General features: G+C 38.7%; 1 protein-coding gene across 1 annotated transcript in view; it reads left to right on the top strand.

Moving 5' to 3' along the window:
* Nucleotides 1-1,702: 1,702 nt before the first annotated feature.
* LOC132395046 (uncharacterized protein C18orf63-like) overlaps nucleotides 1,703-22,605 on the top strand; it is a 74,656-nt gene continuing 53,753 nt past the window's right edge. Inside the window, exons 1-5 of the mRNA XM_059971364.1 lie at nucleotides 1,703-1,856; nucleotides 9,631-9,703; nucleotides 13,027-13,083; nucleotides 19,916-20,027; nucleotides 21,184-21,225. Coding sequence (XP_059827347.1) covers nucleotides 1,726-1,856; nucleotides 9,631-9,703; nucleotides 13,027-13,083; nucleotides 19,916-20,027; nucleotides 21,184-21,225 — 415 coding nt within the window. The 5' untranslated portion in view covers nucleotides 1,703-1,725. The remainder of the gene's footprint in view (nucleotides 1,857-9,630; nucleotides 9,704-13,026; nucleotides 13,084-19,915; nucleotides 20,028-21,183; nucleotides 21,226-22,605) is intronic.

Genomic DNA, 22,605 nt, shown 5'->3' with positions numbered 1-22,605 from the left:
CAGGCAGCATCTATGGAAATGGCTAAACTGGAAAGGAAGGGGGAAGAAGGCACAATAAGGCGTGCATGTGTTTTGGGGATGGGGAAGGGCAAGGAAAGGAAGGGTGATTAAGTAAGCTGGGAGGTGGAATGTGAAAAAAGGTAAAAGGCTGGAGAAGAAGGAACCGGTTAGGAAAGGAAAGTGGACCGTGATGAGTTCTTCCAGAATTTTTGCCTGATGCTCTGGAATTCCATCATCTGCAAAATCCCTTATTGTTTGCGTTTTGCTACGATAATAGGTGGTCGATTAATGCCGTCGGTTTGAGCGACTAATGAGTGCAACAGCCTCGGATTCACGAGTGTAACAAACTCAGCCGCGATGGGGACCATCTCTACCTTCCTGAGACTAAAACCCGAACGGCGCGGTTGGAAGGCACCGGTCGCGACGCAGGCGCGGTCGGAAGGCACACGCCGCCCGGCTCGCAGGTGGGCGGTGCTTCGGTGACGCGCTGCGAAGCGCGCGCAGATTTTGGCGGTGGCGTCGTTTGTGCAGGAAGTCCGTGAGAGGTGTGAGGAGATCGTAGTATTATTGCAATGTTGCTTCCCATTTTAGTTGAATCTTGTTATACTTGTACAGGGATGGGTTCTATTCTCACTTGGCTGTCCGAGGGTGTTTTACAGGCGAGGTTTAGTCTTGATCAACGTTATCAGCTATTTAACCAAAGTCTTGCTAGTTTTACCAAAGCAAGTGATGTGGTCATCGTTCCGTCTGTCTGTGGAAGCACTCAGTTCGACTGCCAGAGACCCTGCAGTACACCCGTGACTGGATGCCTTCATCCTGTATCAGCCCTCTCTCAACTTTAAAAAAAAGCCTTTCTGAGATAGGGAAGAGACTGCAGATACTGGAATCTGGAGCAGCAAACGATCTGCTGAATAAACTCATCGGGCAAACAGCATCTGTAGGGGGTGAGGGGGAACCCCTACATCAGGACCTCCTGCAGTTCTTTAATCCTTTTGTTTACCTTGCTGCCTCCCCAGGTTTAAGCTTTTACCTAGTACTGTCCACTCACTTATCAGGCGCTTTGTTTCCTGCCTATTACCTATGCCTCATGACGTGTAATTTGTCTGGTTTCCTCTTGGGCCTTTCTCCTTCTTTACTGTGTCACCCATGCCTCAGCTCAGTAATGCCCTTCAGCTTTTTACCTCAGGCTTTACAATTCAGCCCTCCTTGACCATTTTATTCAGCGAAGAAGCCTTTTTTGATAAAAAAAATCTCTGCCTAAAATGTTGATTTTTCATTTCCCTCGAGGGAAGTTACCTGGCCCTCTGAGTTTCTCTAGCATGTTGTTTGCTGAAGGCTCCATCCTATTGTTTATTTTTATTTATAAAAATACAGTGCAGAATAAGCCCTTTGAGCCACATCACCCAGCAATCTTCTGATTTCACCTGAGCCTAATCACAGGACAATTTACAATGACCAGTTAACCTCTGGACTGTGGGAGGAAACCCACGTGGTCACAGAGAGAACGTAGAAACTCCCTATCGGCAGCGGGGAGAATGAAATCAGGTGGCCTATACTGTAAAGTGTGCTAACCAATTAAACAATGGTCATTGCAATGTGTTAATTTTCATGCCTCTGTAAGGATGGTTCAGTCAAGAAATTATAAATACGTACAGCAAATTTAAGATGTTTTACATTGTTAAAATTCTCATTTCACAGAGATACCACAGTTCAGTGCCCTACAAGATGAAAGAGAATTATAGATTTCAGTCCCTGTTCTTCGTTGGTCTACCTGATCTTCGAAAATTATGTAGCTTAACTGTGGTTTTAAATTGTGATGATGCTGATGCAAAAAGTTTGCAGACTATAACATGCAGGTAATTTAAATGGAAGTATGATTGTTTTAAAGTCAAAACTTGTTTAATGGCATGTTCTGTTATGTACAGTGCCTTGTAAGTGTATTCAACCCTTTGTGCTGCAAGTATAGCTTGGTGTTGGTGCCACAAAGTTCCACTTCAGTCTCATCCGACCACAAGGCCTTCTTCCGTGTCTTTGCAGTATTTTTGTAGTGATGCTTTGCAAAATCTTTATGGGCAAGGGTATGCTTTCTTTTAGCCAGGGCTGCTTCCTTGCCTCTCTTCTGTAAATCCCTTTTCGTTCAAGACCTCATAGAATGCTTCAACTCTAGCTGCTGCCACTGACTTCTGCAGCTCAATCAGAGAGGCTGTTGGCATTATAGCAGCCTCACTTACAATTGCCTTTCTTCTCCGGTGACTAAGTTTAGAGGGATGGCTGACCTAGGCAGTGTGGCTTTGGTTTCATACTTTTTCCACTTTTTCCCAATGGACTGAACTGAGCTCTGAGGTGCATTTAGTACCTGTGAGATGTTCTTGTACCCATCCCCAGATTAGTGCTTCTCTATTATCATTTCCTTGACTTGTCTTGAATGCTCTATCGTCATTGTTTTGGTGTGGTGTGTTGAAAATCTACCATATTGTTGGACCCAGGGAGAGGGGCTATTTATTCAAATGTTCCTTTTCTGCATCAACAAATTGGGTGAGTTGGTATGGCAGTACACAGTATTGCACCGGAGGAAAGTTAGCAGAGTAATTACGAAGGAGATGAATGCTTTTTCACCCTCTCAATTTTGGTTTTTAATGTTTAGTAAATTGTTGACAGGTTTTGGAATTTTTCTTTTGGTTTGACATGATGTACGTTTTGTAGATCAGCTTAAAAATCGTACTTCAATATATTTTATATTTAGAAAATGAGATGGTAAAATCTGAAAATAGTTGTGGGGGCTGAATACTTTTTCAGGGCACTATATGGTTTTTTTTGTTTTCAACTGGAGATAAATTCAATATTGCAGGTCATGATAAATAAACATGAATCTTGATCTTCATTTAAACATGGACCCTTTAGTTCTAAACTACTCCCCACCGGAAGGAAGAGATTCTGACTATCTAATCTATGTCCTTCATAATTTTCTAGGTATCTGTTAGGTTACTCCTCAGCCTCCCAATGAGAATAAACCCATCAATTCAATTTCTCCTTATAACTACAGCTCTATTTCAGGCAGCATCCTGGTGAATCCAATCATAGCATTTCATGTGTTCATTTTCAAGTTAAGTTTAATTGTCATTCAACCATACACATGATTACAGCCAAACAAAGCAGTGTTCCTCTGGGGCCAAGGTGCAAAACACAGTACCAACAGTCATACACAGCACAAGGTATATGTTGTACATATAAATACTACAGAAAAATGTATTTACCAGAAATACATAGCCCAAGTCCCATAACACAATCCAGCTTGATTTGCCTGCCAACGGAAAACTGGAGGGCAGGACCGATGGGATGGCCAGTCCCAAAACCAGCATATACTCCAGCACACTCGCTGCACCTCTGCTCTCTCCTACACCAGTTCTGGCATCTCCTCTCCTGAGCAACTGCAACAGGTGACCTCCTCAGCACGAGGGCCTGCAGAGTGCAACAACCCAGATCATGCAGCTCCCCCAGTGAATCGGACATACTATTCTACATAGCCAATGTCCAACAGAGTCTTCTGATCACAAGAAATTTGCCCAAGACAACCATTGACACTGTTTGTTGGACCACACATGTGCTCTGACACTTCCCTTCTTGGGTGGCTGTAGCAGGCAGCAACGCGGTATGCAACAAGTCCAATTCCATCACTATTGAGCAATTCGCTCAAAGGCTAGACCTGCAGTACTTGATGTCCTTAATATGCAGCAGTGTCTTGTGATTGCAAAAAAGCGTGAAGGATGAACAATTACACCTTTATTTGGACCCAGTGAGCCTGCTGTGACTGAGTATGCTGCCAAATTGCTGAATGGTAACATGTGAGAGTGCCTGTCATTTGCCACAAACCAGATAAACGTCCCATTACTTTGCACCTGGAAGCACATTTAAGGTGTGACTGCAAGGAGACAAATGAATACTTATTAATTTGGCTGCTAGTACCGGTGAGATACAGCCACTGGATAGCTTAGTAAGTGGTTGGCATAGACAAGACAGTCCTGGCCCTGAGACAGATCAGGAGCTGTCGTTCAGAACAAACCAGCAGAACTCTGCATTGGGTTTGTACTTAGGTGGGGTTTGCATCTGTAAAGAGCTTATGATCAGCTTTGTGGACGACAGGAGAAGAAGCTTTTCTGGAAGGTGAAGATGCCACAAACATTCATGATAAACTGTTAAAACATATCATTTAACTCCTGTTTACTCATGCACTGGGGAGGAAGTCTCCACATCTTTAGATTCTCTCCCCAAACTCTTCACCCCCTTCCATCATCCTAATTTGAGTTACTTCCCTGCAGAAAAATAATGAATAACTAGCACACATGTTGAAAAAAGTTCTGAAAATTAATAAAAGTGATGCTACTGAGAGAGTGCCACAAATAGGTTTAATTCATGCTGACTGATTGCAGATTGCCTGCTCAGTAAGTGCTGTTAGTGTCTTGGCATGTTTTGGAACTTGTGTATATGTGCAATGATTCCCTTCTATGGCTAGGCTTACCATTGTGTCTGGTGGTGGAGCCATGATGTACTGCAGACAAGGAAAATGCAAGTTTGAATGAAGTTGCTACCACTTTGGTAAAATGGTGTACACTGAATCACAAACACAAGAAAATCTGTAGGTGCTGGAGATCATTAAGCTGATGTTTTTCTTGTAATTTAAAAAGCCTTAAAGTAATATCAGTGTTTTTTCTATGTTTTAAACAATTTTATTTGTGAAACTTATTTAAAAATTTTAAATCAAAGGGATTTAAATAATTCCATCTGAGACAATGGGAAGTTCATAATTAAAAAATCTTCGGCAAGTGGTTAAATACTGCTGGGACATTTGAGGGGAGGACTTTGAGTCTCGGTATATTCTCTGTTTTCTGCAGATCTGTCACTTTGACCCTTTAGGACTGGATCCAGGATGACCTAGTTCAACATCTTAATTGTTAAAGAATAAAGGTTTATTTTTAATGTGTGTACTTGTGCTCCTGAACAATTTCAGAAGTGTGGTCTCTCAACTTCTTGTTTTGTCTTGAGATGGTCTTGGAGATGCAACTTCCTATGGGTTTTGGAGCTCATGAGGGCATCACTTAAGCAGAGGCAGGTTCTGTCATCATGACCGACTAAGAAGATGCTGGGGTAGGAGAGATTAGTGGTGGCAATAAAAGATCTTACCAAATTTACTCAACTCCAGACATCATCGGCTTAATCCAAGAATGAACTCTAGTTAAATTTCAGAGTTGGTGGTAAGGATAGCAGTCCTTGCCTTCAAAGAGGCATTTGTTGAATTATGACATAAAAGACACCTTAAGTGTTATGTTGATATTTGTGTTTGAACTCGTACCAAGCGCAGATGATGGTAGCTGTGGTGGTTGGAAGTTAATCGTCCTTGTCCTAAAACATTGTTCTACAGTATTGTAGATTTAACTAACATCAGCTTATTCAACAATGGCCTGCATACTAGGCCTACACACTATGACTTTATTCTATCATAATGTCATAATTTACTAAGGAATGTTGCATGAACATAGCAAAATCAACAATGAACATCCTCATTTCTGACCTTAGGATACAAAGGCTATTGAAAGAATATCTAGATTGTTGGGCTAAGGCAGAATCCTAAAGAACCCCTTCAGTAAGTTTCATGAAGCCTTGTTCAAAGTTAAGCCTCTTGGAAAAAGGCTTTGATTAGATATGACCACATCAGTACTTTGTGAAGTAATTCAGTTCGGAAACTATTGGTATCTCATGATATTACATTGAAAGGGAGCTATCATCATCAGAAGTAAAGGTTATCACCTAGAGTGTATGCCAATAATACATCAAACACTTGGTTTTGGCCCTACAGGAGTAATCTGCAGATTCTAATGTGGGAGTTCTTTCATCAAAAGATACTTCAACCAATCTGTCAATTTTTCAGGAGTTTTTGCATTTGAAACGTTAGTTATTTAGGAACATTTGTACAATCATTGCATCATTTGGATAAGTGTCAGAATAAGGGAAAGTAAAAGAATTACTTATCATTGAGTCGTGCTTTATCAATGGTCCTAAAACATGGAATTAAATGAATCATTGTATTGCAAGGTGATGAGCTCCTCCATGCGACTGGGATAGAGGTCACCAGGAAACATCTTACTTTAAGGCATGAGTAGTGAAAAAAGGCATCTCCTTTGAAAGTATTGTTACATTCCTTTTGAGAAGTAACTATGAGTGATTGTGTGGTGCTGTTTACTTTGCAATAGCAACACCAAAGGCAACATTGTGTCCAGTATTGCTTAATATCCTTTCAACATCTGGTTAACTAATATCACAACTATAGTCAGTTTGGCAACCACTGATTAAAGGTAGACTGTCCAGTGAGGCATGTTTCTAATAATTTAGGAGTTGTGTTATGTTGATGTCCAACATTGGTGTCCTCAGGTTATCTTTGTTTCTGTACCTAGTGTGCAGATGCATCATCTCAGATATTTCATGTTCCATAAAGACATAACACTGTCTGAAAGAAGCACTCCTGGCTGTAAGCGAGACTTCAGGAATATATGTTGAATCTCGTCATTGCAGCGTTGTGTATGGTCGTCCTTGGTTCTGCTTGTTTTTATTTATTGAGTCAATCTGCTGTAGGAGTCAATAATGAATATTTAACCCAACACTATTTGATGGAGTGTTTAATGACATCTTCAGCCTTTTTCTTGGCAATCTGAGGTACACACCTGCTTCACTTAGGCTTCAATAATACTAGTGCCCAAAGTATTATACATGATAACCTGCCTCAATGACTGTCATCCAGTGTCACTTGCATTCACCATGATGAAGTGCTTTGAGATGTTAGTGATGGAACATTGACTCCTACCAGAGGAAAGACTTGGATCTGCTACAACTTGCCTATTGTCACAACAGGTCAACAGCAAATATGATTTCACTGGCTCTTCACTCAGCTTTGGAACCTCTGGACAATGATGATGTATTCCTCAGGATGCTCTTCATTGACTACAGTTCAACATTCAATATTATCATCCCCTCAAAGCTGATCACTAAGGTCCAGCACCTGGGACTCAATACCTGATGGAACTGGTCCTTGCTTTCTACGCCTGCAGACCCTTGTCAGTACAGACTGGCAACAACTCCTCCACAATCACCATCAACACAGGTGCACCACCAGGTTGTGTGCTTAGTCTCCTGCTGTAACTATTTTACACCTGTCGTTGTGTGGGCAAGTACAACTCCAATGCCATTTTTAAGTTTGCTGTTGATATCACTGTTGTTGGCCAAATCAAAGGTGCTGTTGAATTGGCATATAAGAGGGAATGAAAATCTGGTTGAACGGTGCTACAACAACCTCTCTCAACATTAGCAAAACTAAAGAGCTGGTTATTGACTACAAGAAGCAAATAGAGGTCCATGAACCAATCCTCATGGGGGGGGGGGGGGTGGAATCGGAGGTGGAGAGGATCGGTAACTTTAAATTCCTTGGTGGTGTTATATTAAAGGATCTGACCTGAGACTAGCACCTAAGAAGCATTACAAAGAAGGGATGTTAGCACATCTCCTTTCTTAGAAGTTTGCACAGATTTGGCATCTTATCTAAAACTTTGACAAATTTCTGTCAGTACACAGTGGAGAGAATGCTGACTGGTTGTCTCACAGTCTGGCATAGAAACGCCATTGCCCAAGAATGGAAAAGCCAACAAAAAGTGTTAGATACAACATCATCCATCACAGGCAAAGTCCTACCCCACCATAGAGCACATATACAAGGTGCACTGCTGCAAGAAAGCAGTTTCCACCATCAAGGACACCCACTAATCATGCCATGCTCTCCTGTCATTGTGTCTATCGAGAAGGAGGTACAGGAGCCTAATGGCCACACCACCAGTTTTGGAAACAGTTATTATCCTTCAACCATAAAACTCACTAACTAGCATGAATAACTTCACTCACCTCAACTCTGAAATGACTCCACAACCTATGGACTAACTTTCTAGGACTCTAAAGCTCAATCTTAGTATTTGTTTATTTATTTATTTGCTTGCTTGCACAGTTTGCCTTTTGCACATTGGTTATTTGCCCATCTGTGTTTGTGTGCGTTTTTTAAAAAATTGATCTTCATTGCATTTCTTTGTTCTACTGTGAGTGCCTGATAGAAAATGAACCTCAAAGTAGTTTATAGTGACATATACTGTATGTAGTCTGAGAATAAATTTACTTTGAACTTTGATTGATTTGCTTTCTATTCAAGAGAGTGAAAATTAATGATTCTTGTATGGAACCTGGAGGAAGAGTTGTGATTTGAACTTCATCGTACCTCAATACGAGTTCTTTGAGCATTCTGACTGGGCAATACTTTCTTGGTTTTAACCTCTTCCTACATATTAATATGCAGTGTTTTCCAATATAAAGAAATCAAGCCTGAATCATGAGAACTTTGTAAATTTATAGTTAAACTTGGAATTTTCACCTACTTCCTGGGGCTGAAACTATTCAGTGCTGTGGCCTTCTCAATATTCTCATGGTTTACAACAAAACTAAAACTCTGCACTTTGATCTTTAAAAGGAATGTATTAGCCATGAAATCTACTTCTGCCTGTGCTGTCTGTAATCATGTATAACAAGTATATTAAAATAATATGTACTAATTATGGAGTGCAATTTCATGTTTGTTTGCTTCTGCTATCTTCCTCTATCACAAGTGAAGGGACATTAATATCACAAGTGAAGGGACTTCTCCAGTTTGTGTAAAACATCAATACAATTATCAAAATGTAGCTTCCAGTGCATCATTTTTTGACAGTGTCACAGAACTGTTAAAATTAACAGATTCTCCATTATTATACATACATTTTGTGTTGTTGAAAATCAAAAACTGCAGGCGCAGGAACGCTCAAAGATTCAGGTAGCTTCTGTGGAAAGAGAGTTAACTCTAAGACTACATTACTTGCCTCACAGTTTGGGGAATTAAAATTTTACAGTTCTCAATTAGAGATTCATTTAAAGTATAATTTGCTGGATATTAAATACACTTATACACTGTTGAATGATTCTACCATAGAATTAATCATGTAAAGTATATGTATAATAAACAAATCAAAAGCCAAAGAAGAATCTAAAATTTCCAGAGTTTTTCAGTCAAGTACTTAGAAGACGTGTTATTTAGCACTATGACAGTATCCTTTTCCAATCTGCAGTCCATCCCAGTTATGAACACTAATACAGATGAATGAGCTCCGATAATATTAAATTTAAGTCTGTCATATATACAAAAATTAATTCCTATGAATGATAGAACCAGTCTCCTCTTTCCTTTTTTAACAGCTTTTTTTTCCTTATCAGTCTTAACATGTATTTGATGCCATTAATTATAGTACAGTGGAGGTATGGATATTGAATCAAGTGATGTTTGTCTTGTCTGACTTCTGAACAAAATTTATGGACATAAAGATAGAAACCATCTTTCCCAGGGACAGACTGTAACCAACTAGGAATTAAAATATAACCTATGCAAATACTTCCTGTAAAATTCTAAATTTTGGACAGTGACAACAAGAAAATATTAATGCTGTGTCCTTTTCAACCACATTGTCAGTTTGTCTTTTATTGCCAACCTAATGAACCAAGGCTGCTCTTTTGCAGGGAATTGCTATTTCTTTATCCAGACATTCTTGTTGCTCCGGGAGAACATAAAGAAATTATTGTAATTATGCCTGTGAGTATAAATTTCAGTGTTATTTTTGATGGATTTTGAAGAGATGGTATGCATACTTAGTACTCTAGATTTGTAAAACTGCAAAAACTAAATATAGCTTTGATAAGTATTAGGTGATTAAGTTTATACCTAAATCAAGTCATTGAAACTACATAGATGTATTAGTTATTGTAATACTTTGGAATAGTTTAGGACATCTTGCTATATAAGTATAAGTTATAAGTGAAAAGATTAATTTGTTTCTGGTACTTCCATTCCTTGAAAAATAGTGGGGTTCTATTTAGATTTGTAGTTGGAAGTATGAGAAGCCATGAGTTCAGTATGGTTTGGCATCCCTAGGCAAGAAATAGATAAGAACCTACTAGCTTGGCTATTAGTAGTGAAGTTGCAAGACTAACACGATTGCAATCATATAAAGGAGCACTTTTGCATGTTTGGGAAATGCTAAATAAAAATGATTGTTATCCTTTTTCCATGTCAACCAACAGCCAAACGAATAGACCATGTTCTTTGCTTCTCCAATGTAGCTGAAGAATTGTTACTGGAGCATTATTGATGGAAAATGAGTTTTCTCTCCTGGCAGGCCATTGTACATTTGGCTCTGTAGGTCAGCATGCCAAGAAGAAGATGACAAGTTATGTAACACAACTAATATTGTTAACTGGCTTGAGGATAAAACAACAAAAAGTTAATGATCTCAATAGACATACCAAGATGGCTGCTATGATGGTACCTTATGTTGATATGACGTCTTGGATTTTAATCCTATACTCTCATGTTAGTGTTGCTTTGCTTTATATCTTCCAATAATTGCCAGGAATGCAACAGAAAATATATCCCTATATAGATCACCTCCATGCCCTTGCAAAATTCACAAACCACTATCCAAGTTTTGAGATATGGAGTGAAATTCGCCTTATGAAAATTATGTCGGTAAAAGGAGTAAATAAGTAAATACATTTATCAACTTCTATTTCTTAAACCATGTGCAGATGACATTGCTTTGTTTTACCTGCCTCTTAATTGCTGAATCGTTGGACGGCTCTTACCTCTGTTTTATTGTCCTGTGATCAAGACCACTTTATTTACTTAAGAAAACAATGCTAAAAATTTGCAAGTTATTCCCTAATTTCACCTTCTGGTTAAGAAAAACTGAGGATGCATGTTTGGAGGTGCTTTTATCATATGATCTGCCTGTAGGAAAGCAATATCAATGAACATAGCACAGTCAAAATTGGAACACATTTTAAAAGCAGACTGACACATGGATAATCCTGCACATGGTTCTTCTCAAATGTGACTAAGCTGACTGAGGGAGTGGGCCTGTGGAGAATGAATATCTCCAATAATTTGAGTCCTATTTGCCTCATGAAATGGTGACATTTAAAAAAAATGCTGAACTGATTAATTAAAACAAGCCTAAACTGATCACAACTCCTAAAACAATAGTGTATATAGCATTGGTAAGCTCTACATGTCTCTGAAGTGGGATAGAAGGCAGTGGATTGTCAAACTGTGGATGTAAAATACAGCTTTGCCAAAATTATCCAAGATTTCTCTTTTTAAAAGAAAATCCCATTCCAGATACCAACTACTCTTTGTGTGAAAACAATATCTCTCAGGCCTTCTTTAAACCTCCTCTAACTCACCTTTAACCTTAATAGTAGCTTCATGAATCCCCAAATTCCAATTGGGTTTACTTTTCTGCATATTGTTACTTTTAACACAATAAAATAAAAGCTTCATAGGAGCTGCTTCAGGCTAAATTTGGCACTCGGACTCATGACATTGGGCACAACAACTGACGACAGAACTTGGAAAATGAGGTGATCAAACACTGCAATGCAGAGGAGACTACAACTAGAGGAGCACGTTTCTCAGTGGGTTGAAGGACCTAGGAGATCACAGATGTAGATTGGAGTAAGGCTGGCAAGAAATTTGAATAAAAGCAGAGAATCTTAAATTTGAGGAGATGCCAGGCTGGAAACTCATATAGATCATTGTTTTGATGTTGTCCCCGGGAACAAGCACAGATATAGATTATCTGGGGAAGATGTTAATGGTTCTTTGCACAATACCACATTTGTAATTTCTGTGTGCACTTTAGGTAGCCATATTATAGGAAGGACATGGTTAAAGTAGCAAGGATGTAGATAAGATTCACGAGGATGTTGCCTGGATTAGAGAGTTTGAGTTATCAGGAGAAACAGGATTTATGGGGTTTTGTGTTCTCTCGAGCATTGAAGTATGTTGAATTATTGAAGTATGAGAGGTTTATAAGATTATAAGATTAAGAAAGGGTGGATAGAAAATGTCTCTTTCCCGTGGCAGGGTGTCCAAAACTAGATGGCATAAATAAATTTGAGAGGGAGAAAGTTTAAAAGGGATCTTAGAGGTACAATATTTACATTAGGTGTATTTGGTATCTGAAATGAATTGCCAGAGAACATGGTGAATTCAGGAACAGTCACTTTATGATTCTGTCTTACAAACTATAGTACAGGAAATTTCCTGAATCATTTGTTCCTGGAGGGTACAAAATAACATAGAGTACAGCTGGTAAATTTTAACAGCCAAGTATCAAGATCTTTTGAGGTTTATCTGTCAACAGTTGGCCACTGAGAAAATTGGATACCAGCTTACTTATATTGAGAACACACAGGAATCATTACAACGATTATAGATCTAATTTATCAAATAAAACTAGGTGACCTTTCATGTGCATGATGTCAGGAGGGAGTTCTTGTTTTAAGAGTACATGTTGTATTCCATGGTTACATTTTGCCTTGTATCTATCTTGGAGTTGAATATAATGAAAAGAAAGGGTAGACCATATAAATGTCAGGGATATATTTATAACAAGAGTGACCTAATACTTTAAGTCATTTATGAAATAGGCATTTATAGTTGGTGAATATGTGTCAGCAGCATCTTGCGGAGAATTCAGCTCAGAGCCTTCCTGCTTTATTGGATTTATTTGCAAACCAAATACATTTTTCTTTGCCTTTTTGTGCTTGAGTTCCAGCTGTTTATTATGGACTATATAAAAACTTCTTAGACTTGATGTTCATAGAATATATGTAAAATTTCATTTCCTTATGTACTAATGTACCATGAATGTGATATGTATTGTATATTTGCATATTTTATTAAGTATACTTTTGGAGCAAAAGGTTTGTACCTAGACTGAGGAATATTGATGAATTAGGTATTGAATATTAATCTTGCACGACAATAGATCTGAAAAATATAATTGGCATTGACACTGTAAAATTAATATTTTATTCCCCATACTGCTAAAAGTTGCTTTTCATGTTTTTTAGATAGCATTTTACAGGAGTGGAAATATTCAGGCATTTGCTCAAAAACACAGAAGAAAGGTAAGTTGCAGAATATCATTGAAATCATGTAAGATATTAAATAGTATTTCATGTATGCATCATTTTACTGGCAATGCTTCACAGATATTGGATGCTACAGTGGTAGCCCATGTAGATCTGCCAAGCACAATGCCGACACATCATAGCAGCACATAGCATTAGTGGATATCTTTTTAAAATTACAATGCTACGCACCTGTGAAGGTTCAGATTGGAGGACCTATAAGCATCTTTGATAACGTTGATTCAGAAATAGATATTGAAGACACTAAGGATAACTCCTAACGGCTATGTTAGAACCTGGTGCAAATCTTTCCCCTCTTCTGATGTTCCTCTGGTACTGTAATGCATTGACCCATGGCTCAATTGTGTGATCAGACAGTCACAGAGGACATGTGTTGAGTGGACTCCGGTGTGTAAAATAGTCTCTTAGATTTAAGGTGTGAGACTCAAATTTTACACACTGACAGGGTTGGTGAGCATAGACTATTTCTGGGATTTGGAAGCACTCTCATCCCCTCTTGTTGCATGTGATGGAGGCTGTTTTCAGCTACTATTTTGTGATTTCTAAGCTGGGAGAAGAGTCTGATCAAGCAAAGAAAGCAGGAAGCATTAGTTTCTTTGACCACGAAATGGTGGTGCTGGCAGTTCTCATCTATGGAACCTAGTGTGCAGGCCTGCGCCCCATGTCTTGGCACCTATATTGCATGACCCAGCTAGTTCCATACCACCCTTCACAGGCAATTTTTGTACACAAATCCTGGATTCTTTCATTGCTAGATTTGTGCTTAGTTCATGGCATGTGCTGCAGTGGACAAGGTAGGTGTTTCTGCCAGCTTTCTGTACATAGTGCAACAATGACTGCTTCTAGAAATTATTTCATTAGCATCCCATGGTAATACTTAATTTGCGCTAAATAAGGTAGCAATATCCTGGTAAATGTTCCAGCTATATTAGGTTTACTCAGGATACTACACTGAAACAGATCACTCAATTCAAGTGCTGTATGCCAGTGCTCACTGTCACTTTAGGTTTGATACAGTGAAGGAAAAGGGAACTGAATGCTGTAATTTAGCTACAATTTTTCTCCTTTTTTGAAAGCTATAATTGTATAAAAAGGAGACTTACAAATAAGGCCACACTGTGGTGCGCCTATCAGATTTGATGTCTTGCGAATCCAGAGATTTAGACAGCACTCCAAGGTCAGAGTTGAGCCTGTGTTGAGCTGCACATTCTCCCTGTGGCTGTGTGTGTGTCCACTGTATTCCAGTTTCCAGCTACAATATATTGTCCCTGGAATGTAGGTTAGTGGTAGAATCTAGGGAGAGTTGAGAATGTGGGGACAATTTAAAAAAAGGGGTTAATGTAGGATTGGTGTGGGTAGGTGGCTGATAATCAGTCCAGTGAGCTGAGGGGGCCTGTTCCCATGTTATATCTCTCCATTGCACGAAGACTCTAACTCTTGTATGCCAACATTTTAAGTCCTCATTATCAATCAATAGTTGGACTTTTATATTCAATTAACAGCATTCTTTGAGTTAAAAAGGTTGAGAATTGACAACGCAGAAACACAAACATAATTCTAACAAAGGCAGAGCACTGAAGAATTTTGTGCTGTTGGAGATGCCAAATTTGAAAAAGTAGTAAACAACCAACCATTCAGGGGTTAATGGTGGGGGTGCATGCATGGAAAAGGTTGGGAACCCCTGATCTACATGATCAGTGGGTATAAAATCTATGAGCATGTTTCAAAGAAGAGTAATGTTCAGGCCCATACTTGATCCAGGAGTTAACCTGGATGTTTATTTGGAATTTATTTTTCAGTCACTGTCATCAAAAATCAATTATCTGGTCATTGCCTACTTCATGAGTTCTTTATTCAAGATAAGGACTTTAAAAGCTCAGCTTCAAAGTAAAGTCTAAAGGGGCATTACAAAGCTATGAAAGATGCTACGTAATACAATACTTTTGTTTTTGTGTTGGCTGCTGCTGTTTTGTTAATGCTTGCGTTGTATGATTGGTCCCAGTCCATTGCTCTTTCCGTTTTCATGTGTGAAGCTCTTTATCATGGAATTTAGGAATTGAATCATATATTGAAGTTCTAATATTCTACTATAATCATAGGGATCATATTTTGTAAATCTCAATGCAAAATAAAAGGTCTTCAAAATGCTGCAGTTAAATAAAATAGGTGTAATGAACAAATGTAAGCATTGACGGGTTTGAATTGCCAGATCTATTCTGTTTATGCAATACAGCACAATTATAGATTGTAAGACAGAACTTCGACTCACAAGAACTATGTGGTGATTGCCTGGATGGATGTATTATTGGTAGATTGATACAAGTAGTCTTATCCCTCCCAATGTCTATGGTCATGACCTGCTGCAGAATGAACCTGGTATCTCTGAACTTCAGGACCTGAGCAGCTTTGACAATGATGGTGACGCCAAACCACACTTGGTGTTTCTGCTAGCTTAAGTACTACTTCCAATTATTCTTATTCATGGGGGAATGTTAATTCATCATCTAAGAGAAGATGGAATATTGTAATCGTAAGGGACTTGGGAATCCTAATGTAGAATTCCCCAAGGTTAACGTCAAATTGATAGTAAAGAAGGCAAGTGCAATGTTAGCATTCATTCTGAGAAGATTACAATATAAAAGCAAGGATGTACTGTAATGGTAAGGCTTTATAAGGCATTGGTAAGATCATATTTGGAATATTGTGAGTAGTTTTGGACCATATATCTAAGAAAAGTTGTGCTGGCTTTACAGAGGGTCCAATGGAAGTTTACAAGAATAAATCTGGGAATGAAAGGGTTAACGTATGAGGAACGCTTGATGGCTCTAGACACTGGAGTTTAGAAATAAGAGGGGAGGGACGGATCTCGGATCTCATTGAAACCTACTGAATATTGAAAGGCCTGGATAGGGTATACGTGGATAGAATGTTTCTAGTAGTGGGAGAGTCTGAGACCAGAGGGCACAGTCACAGAATTGAAGGAATTCCCATTAGGACAGAGATGATGAATATTTTTAGCCTGAGGGTGTTGAATCTGTGAAATTCATTGTGACAGACGGCTTTGGAGGCCAAGTCACTGGGTATATTTAAAGCAGAGACTTTTAGGTTCTTGGTTAGTAAAGACATCAAACATTATGGGGAAATGGCAGGAGAATGGGATGGAGAGGGAAAATAAATCAGCCATGATAAAATAGTGGAACGAACTTATTGGGCTGAATATTCTAATTTAGTTCTTGTGTGCTATGGTCTTATTTCAAATGTGCAAGAACTTGAGAAGCTGCAGAGAGAAGTGAACTCCACCCAATATATTTCAGGCACACCCTCTGGACCCTGCCCATCTTGCTCCTGACATTGGGCAGGATGTTCAGAAACCTGGAGACCCACACTACGGGAACAGCTACTTCCCTTCAACCATTTAGTTCTTGAACCAGTCAATGCAACCTTAATCACTAGAGCCTAGTAGCACCATAAAAACACAAAATGCTGGCAGAACTCAGCAGGCCAGACAGCATCTATGGGAGGAGGTAGTGACGACGTTTCGGGCCGAAACGTCATCACTACCTCCTCCCATAGATGCTGTCTGGCCTGCTGAGTTCTGCCAGCATTTTGTGTTTTTATTTATTTCCATCATCTGCAGATTCACTCGTGTTGCCTTAGTAACACCATAACTACTTTGATTATTTTGCACTCAATTGTTTTGTTCTAACTTTGTTCTTTCTTGTAAAGTTTGTGTCTTATTCGTGTTTAATTTGTTTTTTTAAAGGAATGCTGCTTATATGGCATATGTTGATGATGCTGCTGCAAGTTAGTTTTTCACTGTACCTGCGCACGCATGTACTTGTGCATATAACAATAACCTCAACTTCAGAACTTTTCCAAGGCTACTTGTGTGTCAATGGCTGAGCTCAATGCACTAAAAAATCATGGGTGTAATCCATTTTAAGGATGCAATCTGTGTTGAGTTCACCTGGGGATCAGAGTGCTATAACTGCTTGACATTGGTTTGCTTATTGTTCCACTGAATTTGGAGGATATTGCAGAAGTGACATTAGTAATGTCTTTAAGTGCAATAGGTGGTCCACATCTCAGGAGACTTTAAAATACAGGATTCACTGATGTCTGGTAGACTGAATTTTGTGTTAAGAGCTTAAAGTTCAAATATCCTTTTCCTCACTTGACCAAAGACTGTATTGGCACATTGAAGACAGCAGTGAACAGTCACTCTTCCATCACTGAGAGGCGGATTCTGAATTGCAAAAATGGTCCATGAATAGGATTTTGTCAGACTAACTTTCTCTCCCAGGCAGCATTTTACTTCATTGTGAACTTTGATACACTCAAATGGCTTCCTAGAATTGGCCATCACGTTTGCATACCTGACACCAAAGTACTGAAAGAAGCACTATTTCAAGCTCAGTTATGGGATAAGGTTGGTAATTGGGTAGAGTTGAAGCAAGTCATCTTTGTAAGTAGTAAGTGGATAATTGGCCTCTGTTACTTGATCAAAATCACAAAAGTAAAGGATTTGTATCAGTTTAAGAAATTATTTCACTCAACATCAGTAAAACCAGAGTGTTGATTATCCGTCTTGCAGATCCATGAGCCAGTCTTCATTAAAGAAATGGAGATGGAGAGGGTCTGGAGCTTTAAATTCCTTGATAATAACACATTAGGTGATTTTTCCTTGGAAGAGCACATACAGTAAGTGTCATCACAAGGCTACAACAGTGCCTTTACTTCCTCAGAAGTTCGTGTAAATTTGGTATGTCACCAAAAATCTTTGACAGTCTTCTATAGATGTGTAATGGAAAGTAGCTGACCTATTTGCATCATGGCCTGCTATGGAAACATCAGTGCCCAGGAATTGAAAAGTCTACAGAAAGTGGTGATTATAACCCATTGCAGCACAGGAAAAACCTTCCCCACCATTGAGTACATTTACATAGAATGCTGCTGCAAGAAAACGGCAAATTTGACTTGCTCTTTGGGAGACCATAATCAGTGCAGATCAGAAATAATACCTCCTTGCTGACAATCAGAACTGGTGCACCTCAAGGATGTGTGCTTAGCTCATTGCTGTATTCTCCCTACACCCACAACTGTGTGTGTAGGCACAGCTCAAACACCATCTATAAATTTACTGATGACACAACTACTGATGGCAGAATTGCAGATGATGATGAGGAGATAGATCAGCTGATTGAGTGGTGGTGCATCAACAACCTTGAATTCAGCATCAATAAGACCAACAAATTGATAGTGGATTCCAGGAAGGGGAAGTTGAGGAACCGCACACCAGTCCTCATCGAAGGATTAGCAACGGAAAGGGTGAGCATTTTCTAAAGATCTATCCAGGGCTCAACATATTGATGCAGCTATAAAGAAAGCACAACAGTGACTATATTTCATTAAGATGTTGAGGAGATTTGGTATGTCACCAAAGACTTTAGCAAATTTCTTTAGATGTACTGTGGAGAGCATTCTAATTGGGTGCATCACCATCAGGCCTGGAAGGGCCACTGCACAGGATTGGAAAATGCTGCAGAAAGTTGCAAACCCAGCCTGCTCCATCATGGGCACTAGCCTTCCCAGTATCATCTTCAAAAGGTGATGCTTCAAAAAGGCAACATCCATCATTAAGGAACATACTTTCAGTGGACTTTTTTGTTAGAGAATGGGGTATCACCATCACCCAGGAAATGTTGGAGTGTGAAGACATACACTCAGCATTTTAGGAACAGATTCTTCCCCTCCGCCATCAGATTTCTTATTATAATTTATTGTTTTTTTATTACATATTGCACTGTACTGCTGCCACAAAGCAACAGATTTCACAACATATGCCAGTAATATTAAATTTGATTATGATTCTTATCTATCATCAAACGCTCCCACGATCCAGGCCATGCCCTCTTCGCTACTACCATTGGTCAGGAGGTACAAAAGCTTTAGGTCCCACACCTCCAGGTTCAGGAACACTTAAGAAAATAATGCAAGAAAATAATTATCATGATAGTATATGGAACCAGATAGTACTTTGAAATATAATTTAAAAGGTTTATGAAATCCTCAGTGACAAAATCATTTAATCATCAAGACTCCACAACGAATTTGATTAGAGAGTTCTTTTGTGACACCACATTCTGTGCTCTCCAACCTTTCGAAAATTATGTTTCCCAGCTAAAATGCTGTGTTGTAATACTGGAGGTATAACTAGTTACCAGTCTTATTGTCTTAATTTTTTCCACCCTAAAGGTGCTTTGCTTTGCCAAGCAGTCTTTTTCCCTTTAAAAAAAAGTATAGGTTCCCAAACATGAAAAACATATTAAGCCACAAAATACATGTTTTAGATTCTGATCATTCAAAACTAAACTCTCACTATTTCCTGACTTATCTGTTTTCCATGTACCTATTTGTGAAGCACGTAAGGATACTTTCTAAACTGTATATGATGATTTTGTTAATAGCTTGTTACCAAAATAGTAGCAATTTCCACATTTTCAATTGGGGCATTCACGGAAAATGACAGGAGGTAAAAAGAACTAACGTGTTATCACAAATGAATTCAGTTCGATAAGCTCTGCCAATATCATCCACAGTATATTGAGGTGTTCAGAATTTTGAGTTTCATGTGGCACCTTTGATGGCAAGTTTAATAGGATTTTTGGGTTTTAAACATACTAAGAAAAATGCGACTGATGTAAAAAATCAGCTTTGTTCTTAATGAAGAATGGAGTATGCATGAGAGGCATATTGCCTGATACTGTGTCTATGTGAAATATTTAATACTGTTTTTCAATAATGACAGGCAGATATACCACAAAGAGTGATTCCTGCAGTCCTGCAGATATGCTTGTCCTTTACTTTGGTGGCGAGGCTTTCTCCCAGCTGGAACAAAGCAGGACACTTACTGATTCATGGTAATTACCAGGACTTGTTTGATTAATTTGATCTGGATAGAAAAAGGCAATGTTTCCAAGCAATATATTTAATTAGAAAAAAAAATTATATATATATATATAAAATATATATGATATAGTCTGACTCACTTACACTCAGTGGTCACTTTATTAGGTGTATATGTACACCAGCTTGTTAATGTAAATATCTAATCAGCCAATCGTGTGGCAGAAACTTGATGCATAGAAACATGCAGACATGGTCAAGAGGTTCAGTTGTTGTTGAGACCAATGGGGAAGAAATGTGACCTATGTGACTTTGACCATAAAATGATTGTTGGTACCAAATGATGTGGTTTGAGTATCTCAGAAACTGCTAATCTCCTGGGATCTTGATGCACAACAATCCTCTAGAATTTACAGGGAATAGTGCTAAAAACAAAATGCATGCAGTAAGTGGCAGTTCTATGGGCAAAAATACCTCATTAATGAGAGGGGTCAGAGAAGAATGACCACACTGGTTCAAGTTGACAGGAAGGTGACAGTAACTCAAATTCCCATGTACTATGACAGTGGTGTGCAGATGAGCATCTCTGAATGCATAATATATCGAACCTTGATGTCGATGTTCCACAGTGGCGAAAGACCACACTGGGTTGTATTCCTGTATCTAATAATGTGGCCACTGAGTATGTATTAAGTAGATTTTTCTATTCATTAACAGTAAAATAAAAAATCAAGCCCTTTATATAAATCAGTTTAATAAAAAGCTGTAATTAAAACACAGCATGACCATTTAAAATTTGAAAATATATGCTTGTACCTTATACAATAATTTGCCTCCATTTGCAGAGAGTACCCTTTACGTAAGATGACTAAACATTAGTGTTTGGTGTGACATGAATGTTAGTTGCAACAGAATGTTGTATCATGCTGTTTGTTCCATTATTACTCTCAGGGTTTAGGCAGAGAATATATTATAGGCAAAATAATATTTGTTTATTTTACTAGTGATTTTGATTGACACATATTTGATACTAGGGTCTCATACTTAGAATTTAAACTAATTTGCATTGCCTAACTGATGGTATTGGTTACAGTTAATAGAACATTATGATTGCTATTAATAAAACAATGCTATTGTATGCATTGCTCAGTTACATTAATTTTGCTTAAGGGAAGGACTTTTTGAGGAATGAAGGAAGACAGAATGCAGTTGGTGAGTTGCTTTCACATAGATTTTTGATATATTTGTTATTTGTATAGGAATGGCACTGTTGGGAGACTGAGAGATATCTATAAAGCAGAAATCAAAGAATTCTGGGAAGAGCATTCTGCTAAACCAGAATATCTTGATGATATTATCATTAATATAGGCTTCAGGCTGAAATCCTAGGCAGTTGCTGTTACATGTAAAGCAGCATATAGTCAGAGTTTAGCTATTTCTTGCATAATTTTTTGAGATTCACCCCATCAAGTCCATCCAAGTTTAAATGAAAAGCTGACCAACTAGTTCCATTCCACAGCCATCTCTGTGTGTCCTTTTTTTGGTTCAGTGGATTCCAGCCACTTTGGACCGCATACATGTGGTTTTTGAAGGTCAATCATCCCAACTTGAAGATCCAACTAAGGAATTTGTCAGGGTAGTGTTGTAGATCTAACCATTTTCAACTGTTTAATTAAAGATCTTCCTTCGGTCAGATGTAGGGATGTTTACACAATGTTTAATTCTCTCACCAAATGAAGGAGCCCAGGCCTGTATTTAACAAAACCAAGACATTTGTCAACAGCTGATACTTGTGCCATAGAAATGCCAGGCAATGATCATCTTAAAGATGAGTAATCACTTACCCATGATATTTACCACTCCCAATCCCCCATCATCTACGTTCTGGCTCGCCATTGATCAGAAACTCAACTGGAGTATCCACATAAATGCTATGGCTGAAAGTGAGTCTGTAGCAGGGCATACTGTAGCAAATGATGAACCTCCTGACACTCCTAACACCACCCGCCATCTACAACACATAAACCGGAGTAAGTTGGAATATCCAGACTTGTCTCGCTGAGTGCAGCTCCAAAATCTCAAGAATCTGGACACAAGGCAGTCCCTCTTGATTGATATGATATCCCCCATCCTACGCTTTTGTTGCTTTCAGCACTGATATTAAAGCTGAAAAATATACTGATGTTACTCACTTATCCTATTTCAGCAACACCTCCCAAATCCACAACATCTACCACTATAAAGGACAAGCTGATAGAGCACCACTGTGTTCAGGTTCTCCCCCAAAGCACACTCTTTCTGATTCTGAAATGCATTGCCATTTTATCAAGTTCACTGTCTAAATTGTGGTAATCCATATCCAACAGTTTCTGAAAGACTGCAGCAGTTTAAGAAGGCATTTCACTTTCAAGTGAGCATTTAGGGATGGCTAACAAATTCAGACCTTGCCATCATTGCTCAGATACCTAAAAATAATTTAAGAAATCATCCAGCTTTCTTATAAATACTGTGATTGTAACTGCCTCTACTATTGAGGCATTGAGGAATGCAGTGGAACAGAGAGATCTAGGAATAACATTGCATAGTTCCCTG

This window comes from Hypanus sabinus, chromosome 1, assembly GCF_030144855.1.
Source record: "Hypanus sabinus isolate sHypSab1 chromosome 1, sHypSab1.hap1, whole genome shotgun sequence".
Classification (NCBI taxonomy): domain Eukaryota; kingdom Metazoa; phylum Chordata; class Chondrichthyes; order Myliobatiformes; family Dasyatidae; genus Hypanus; species Hypanus sabinus.
Note: the sequence above shows the minus strand (reverse complement) of the source record. Positions and strands in the feature narration are given on the sequence as shown.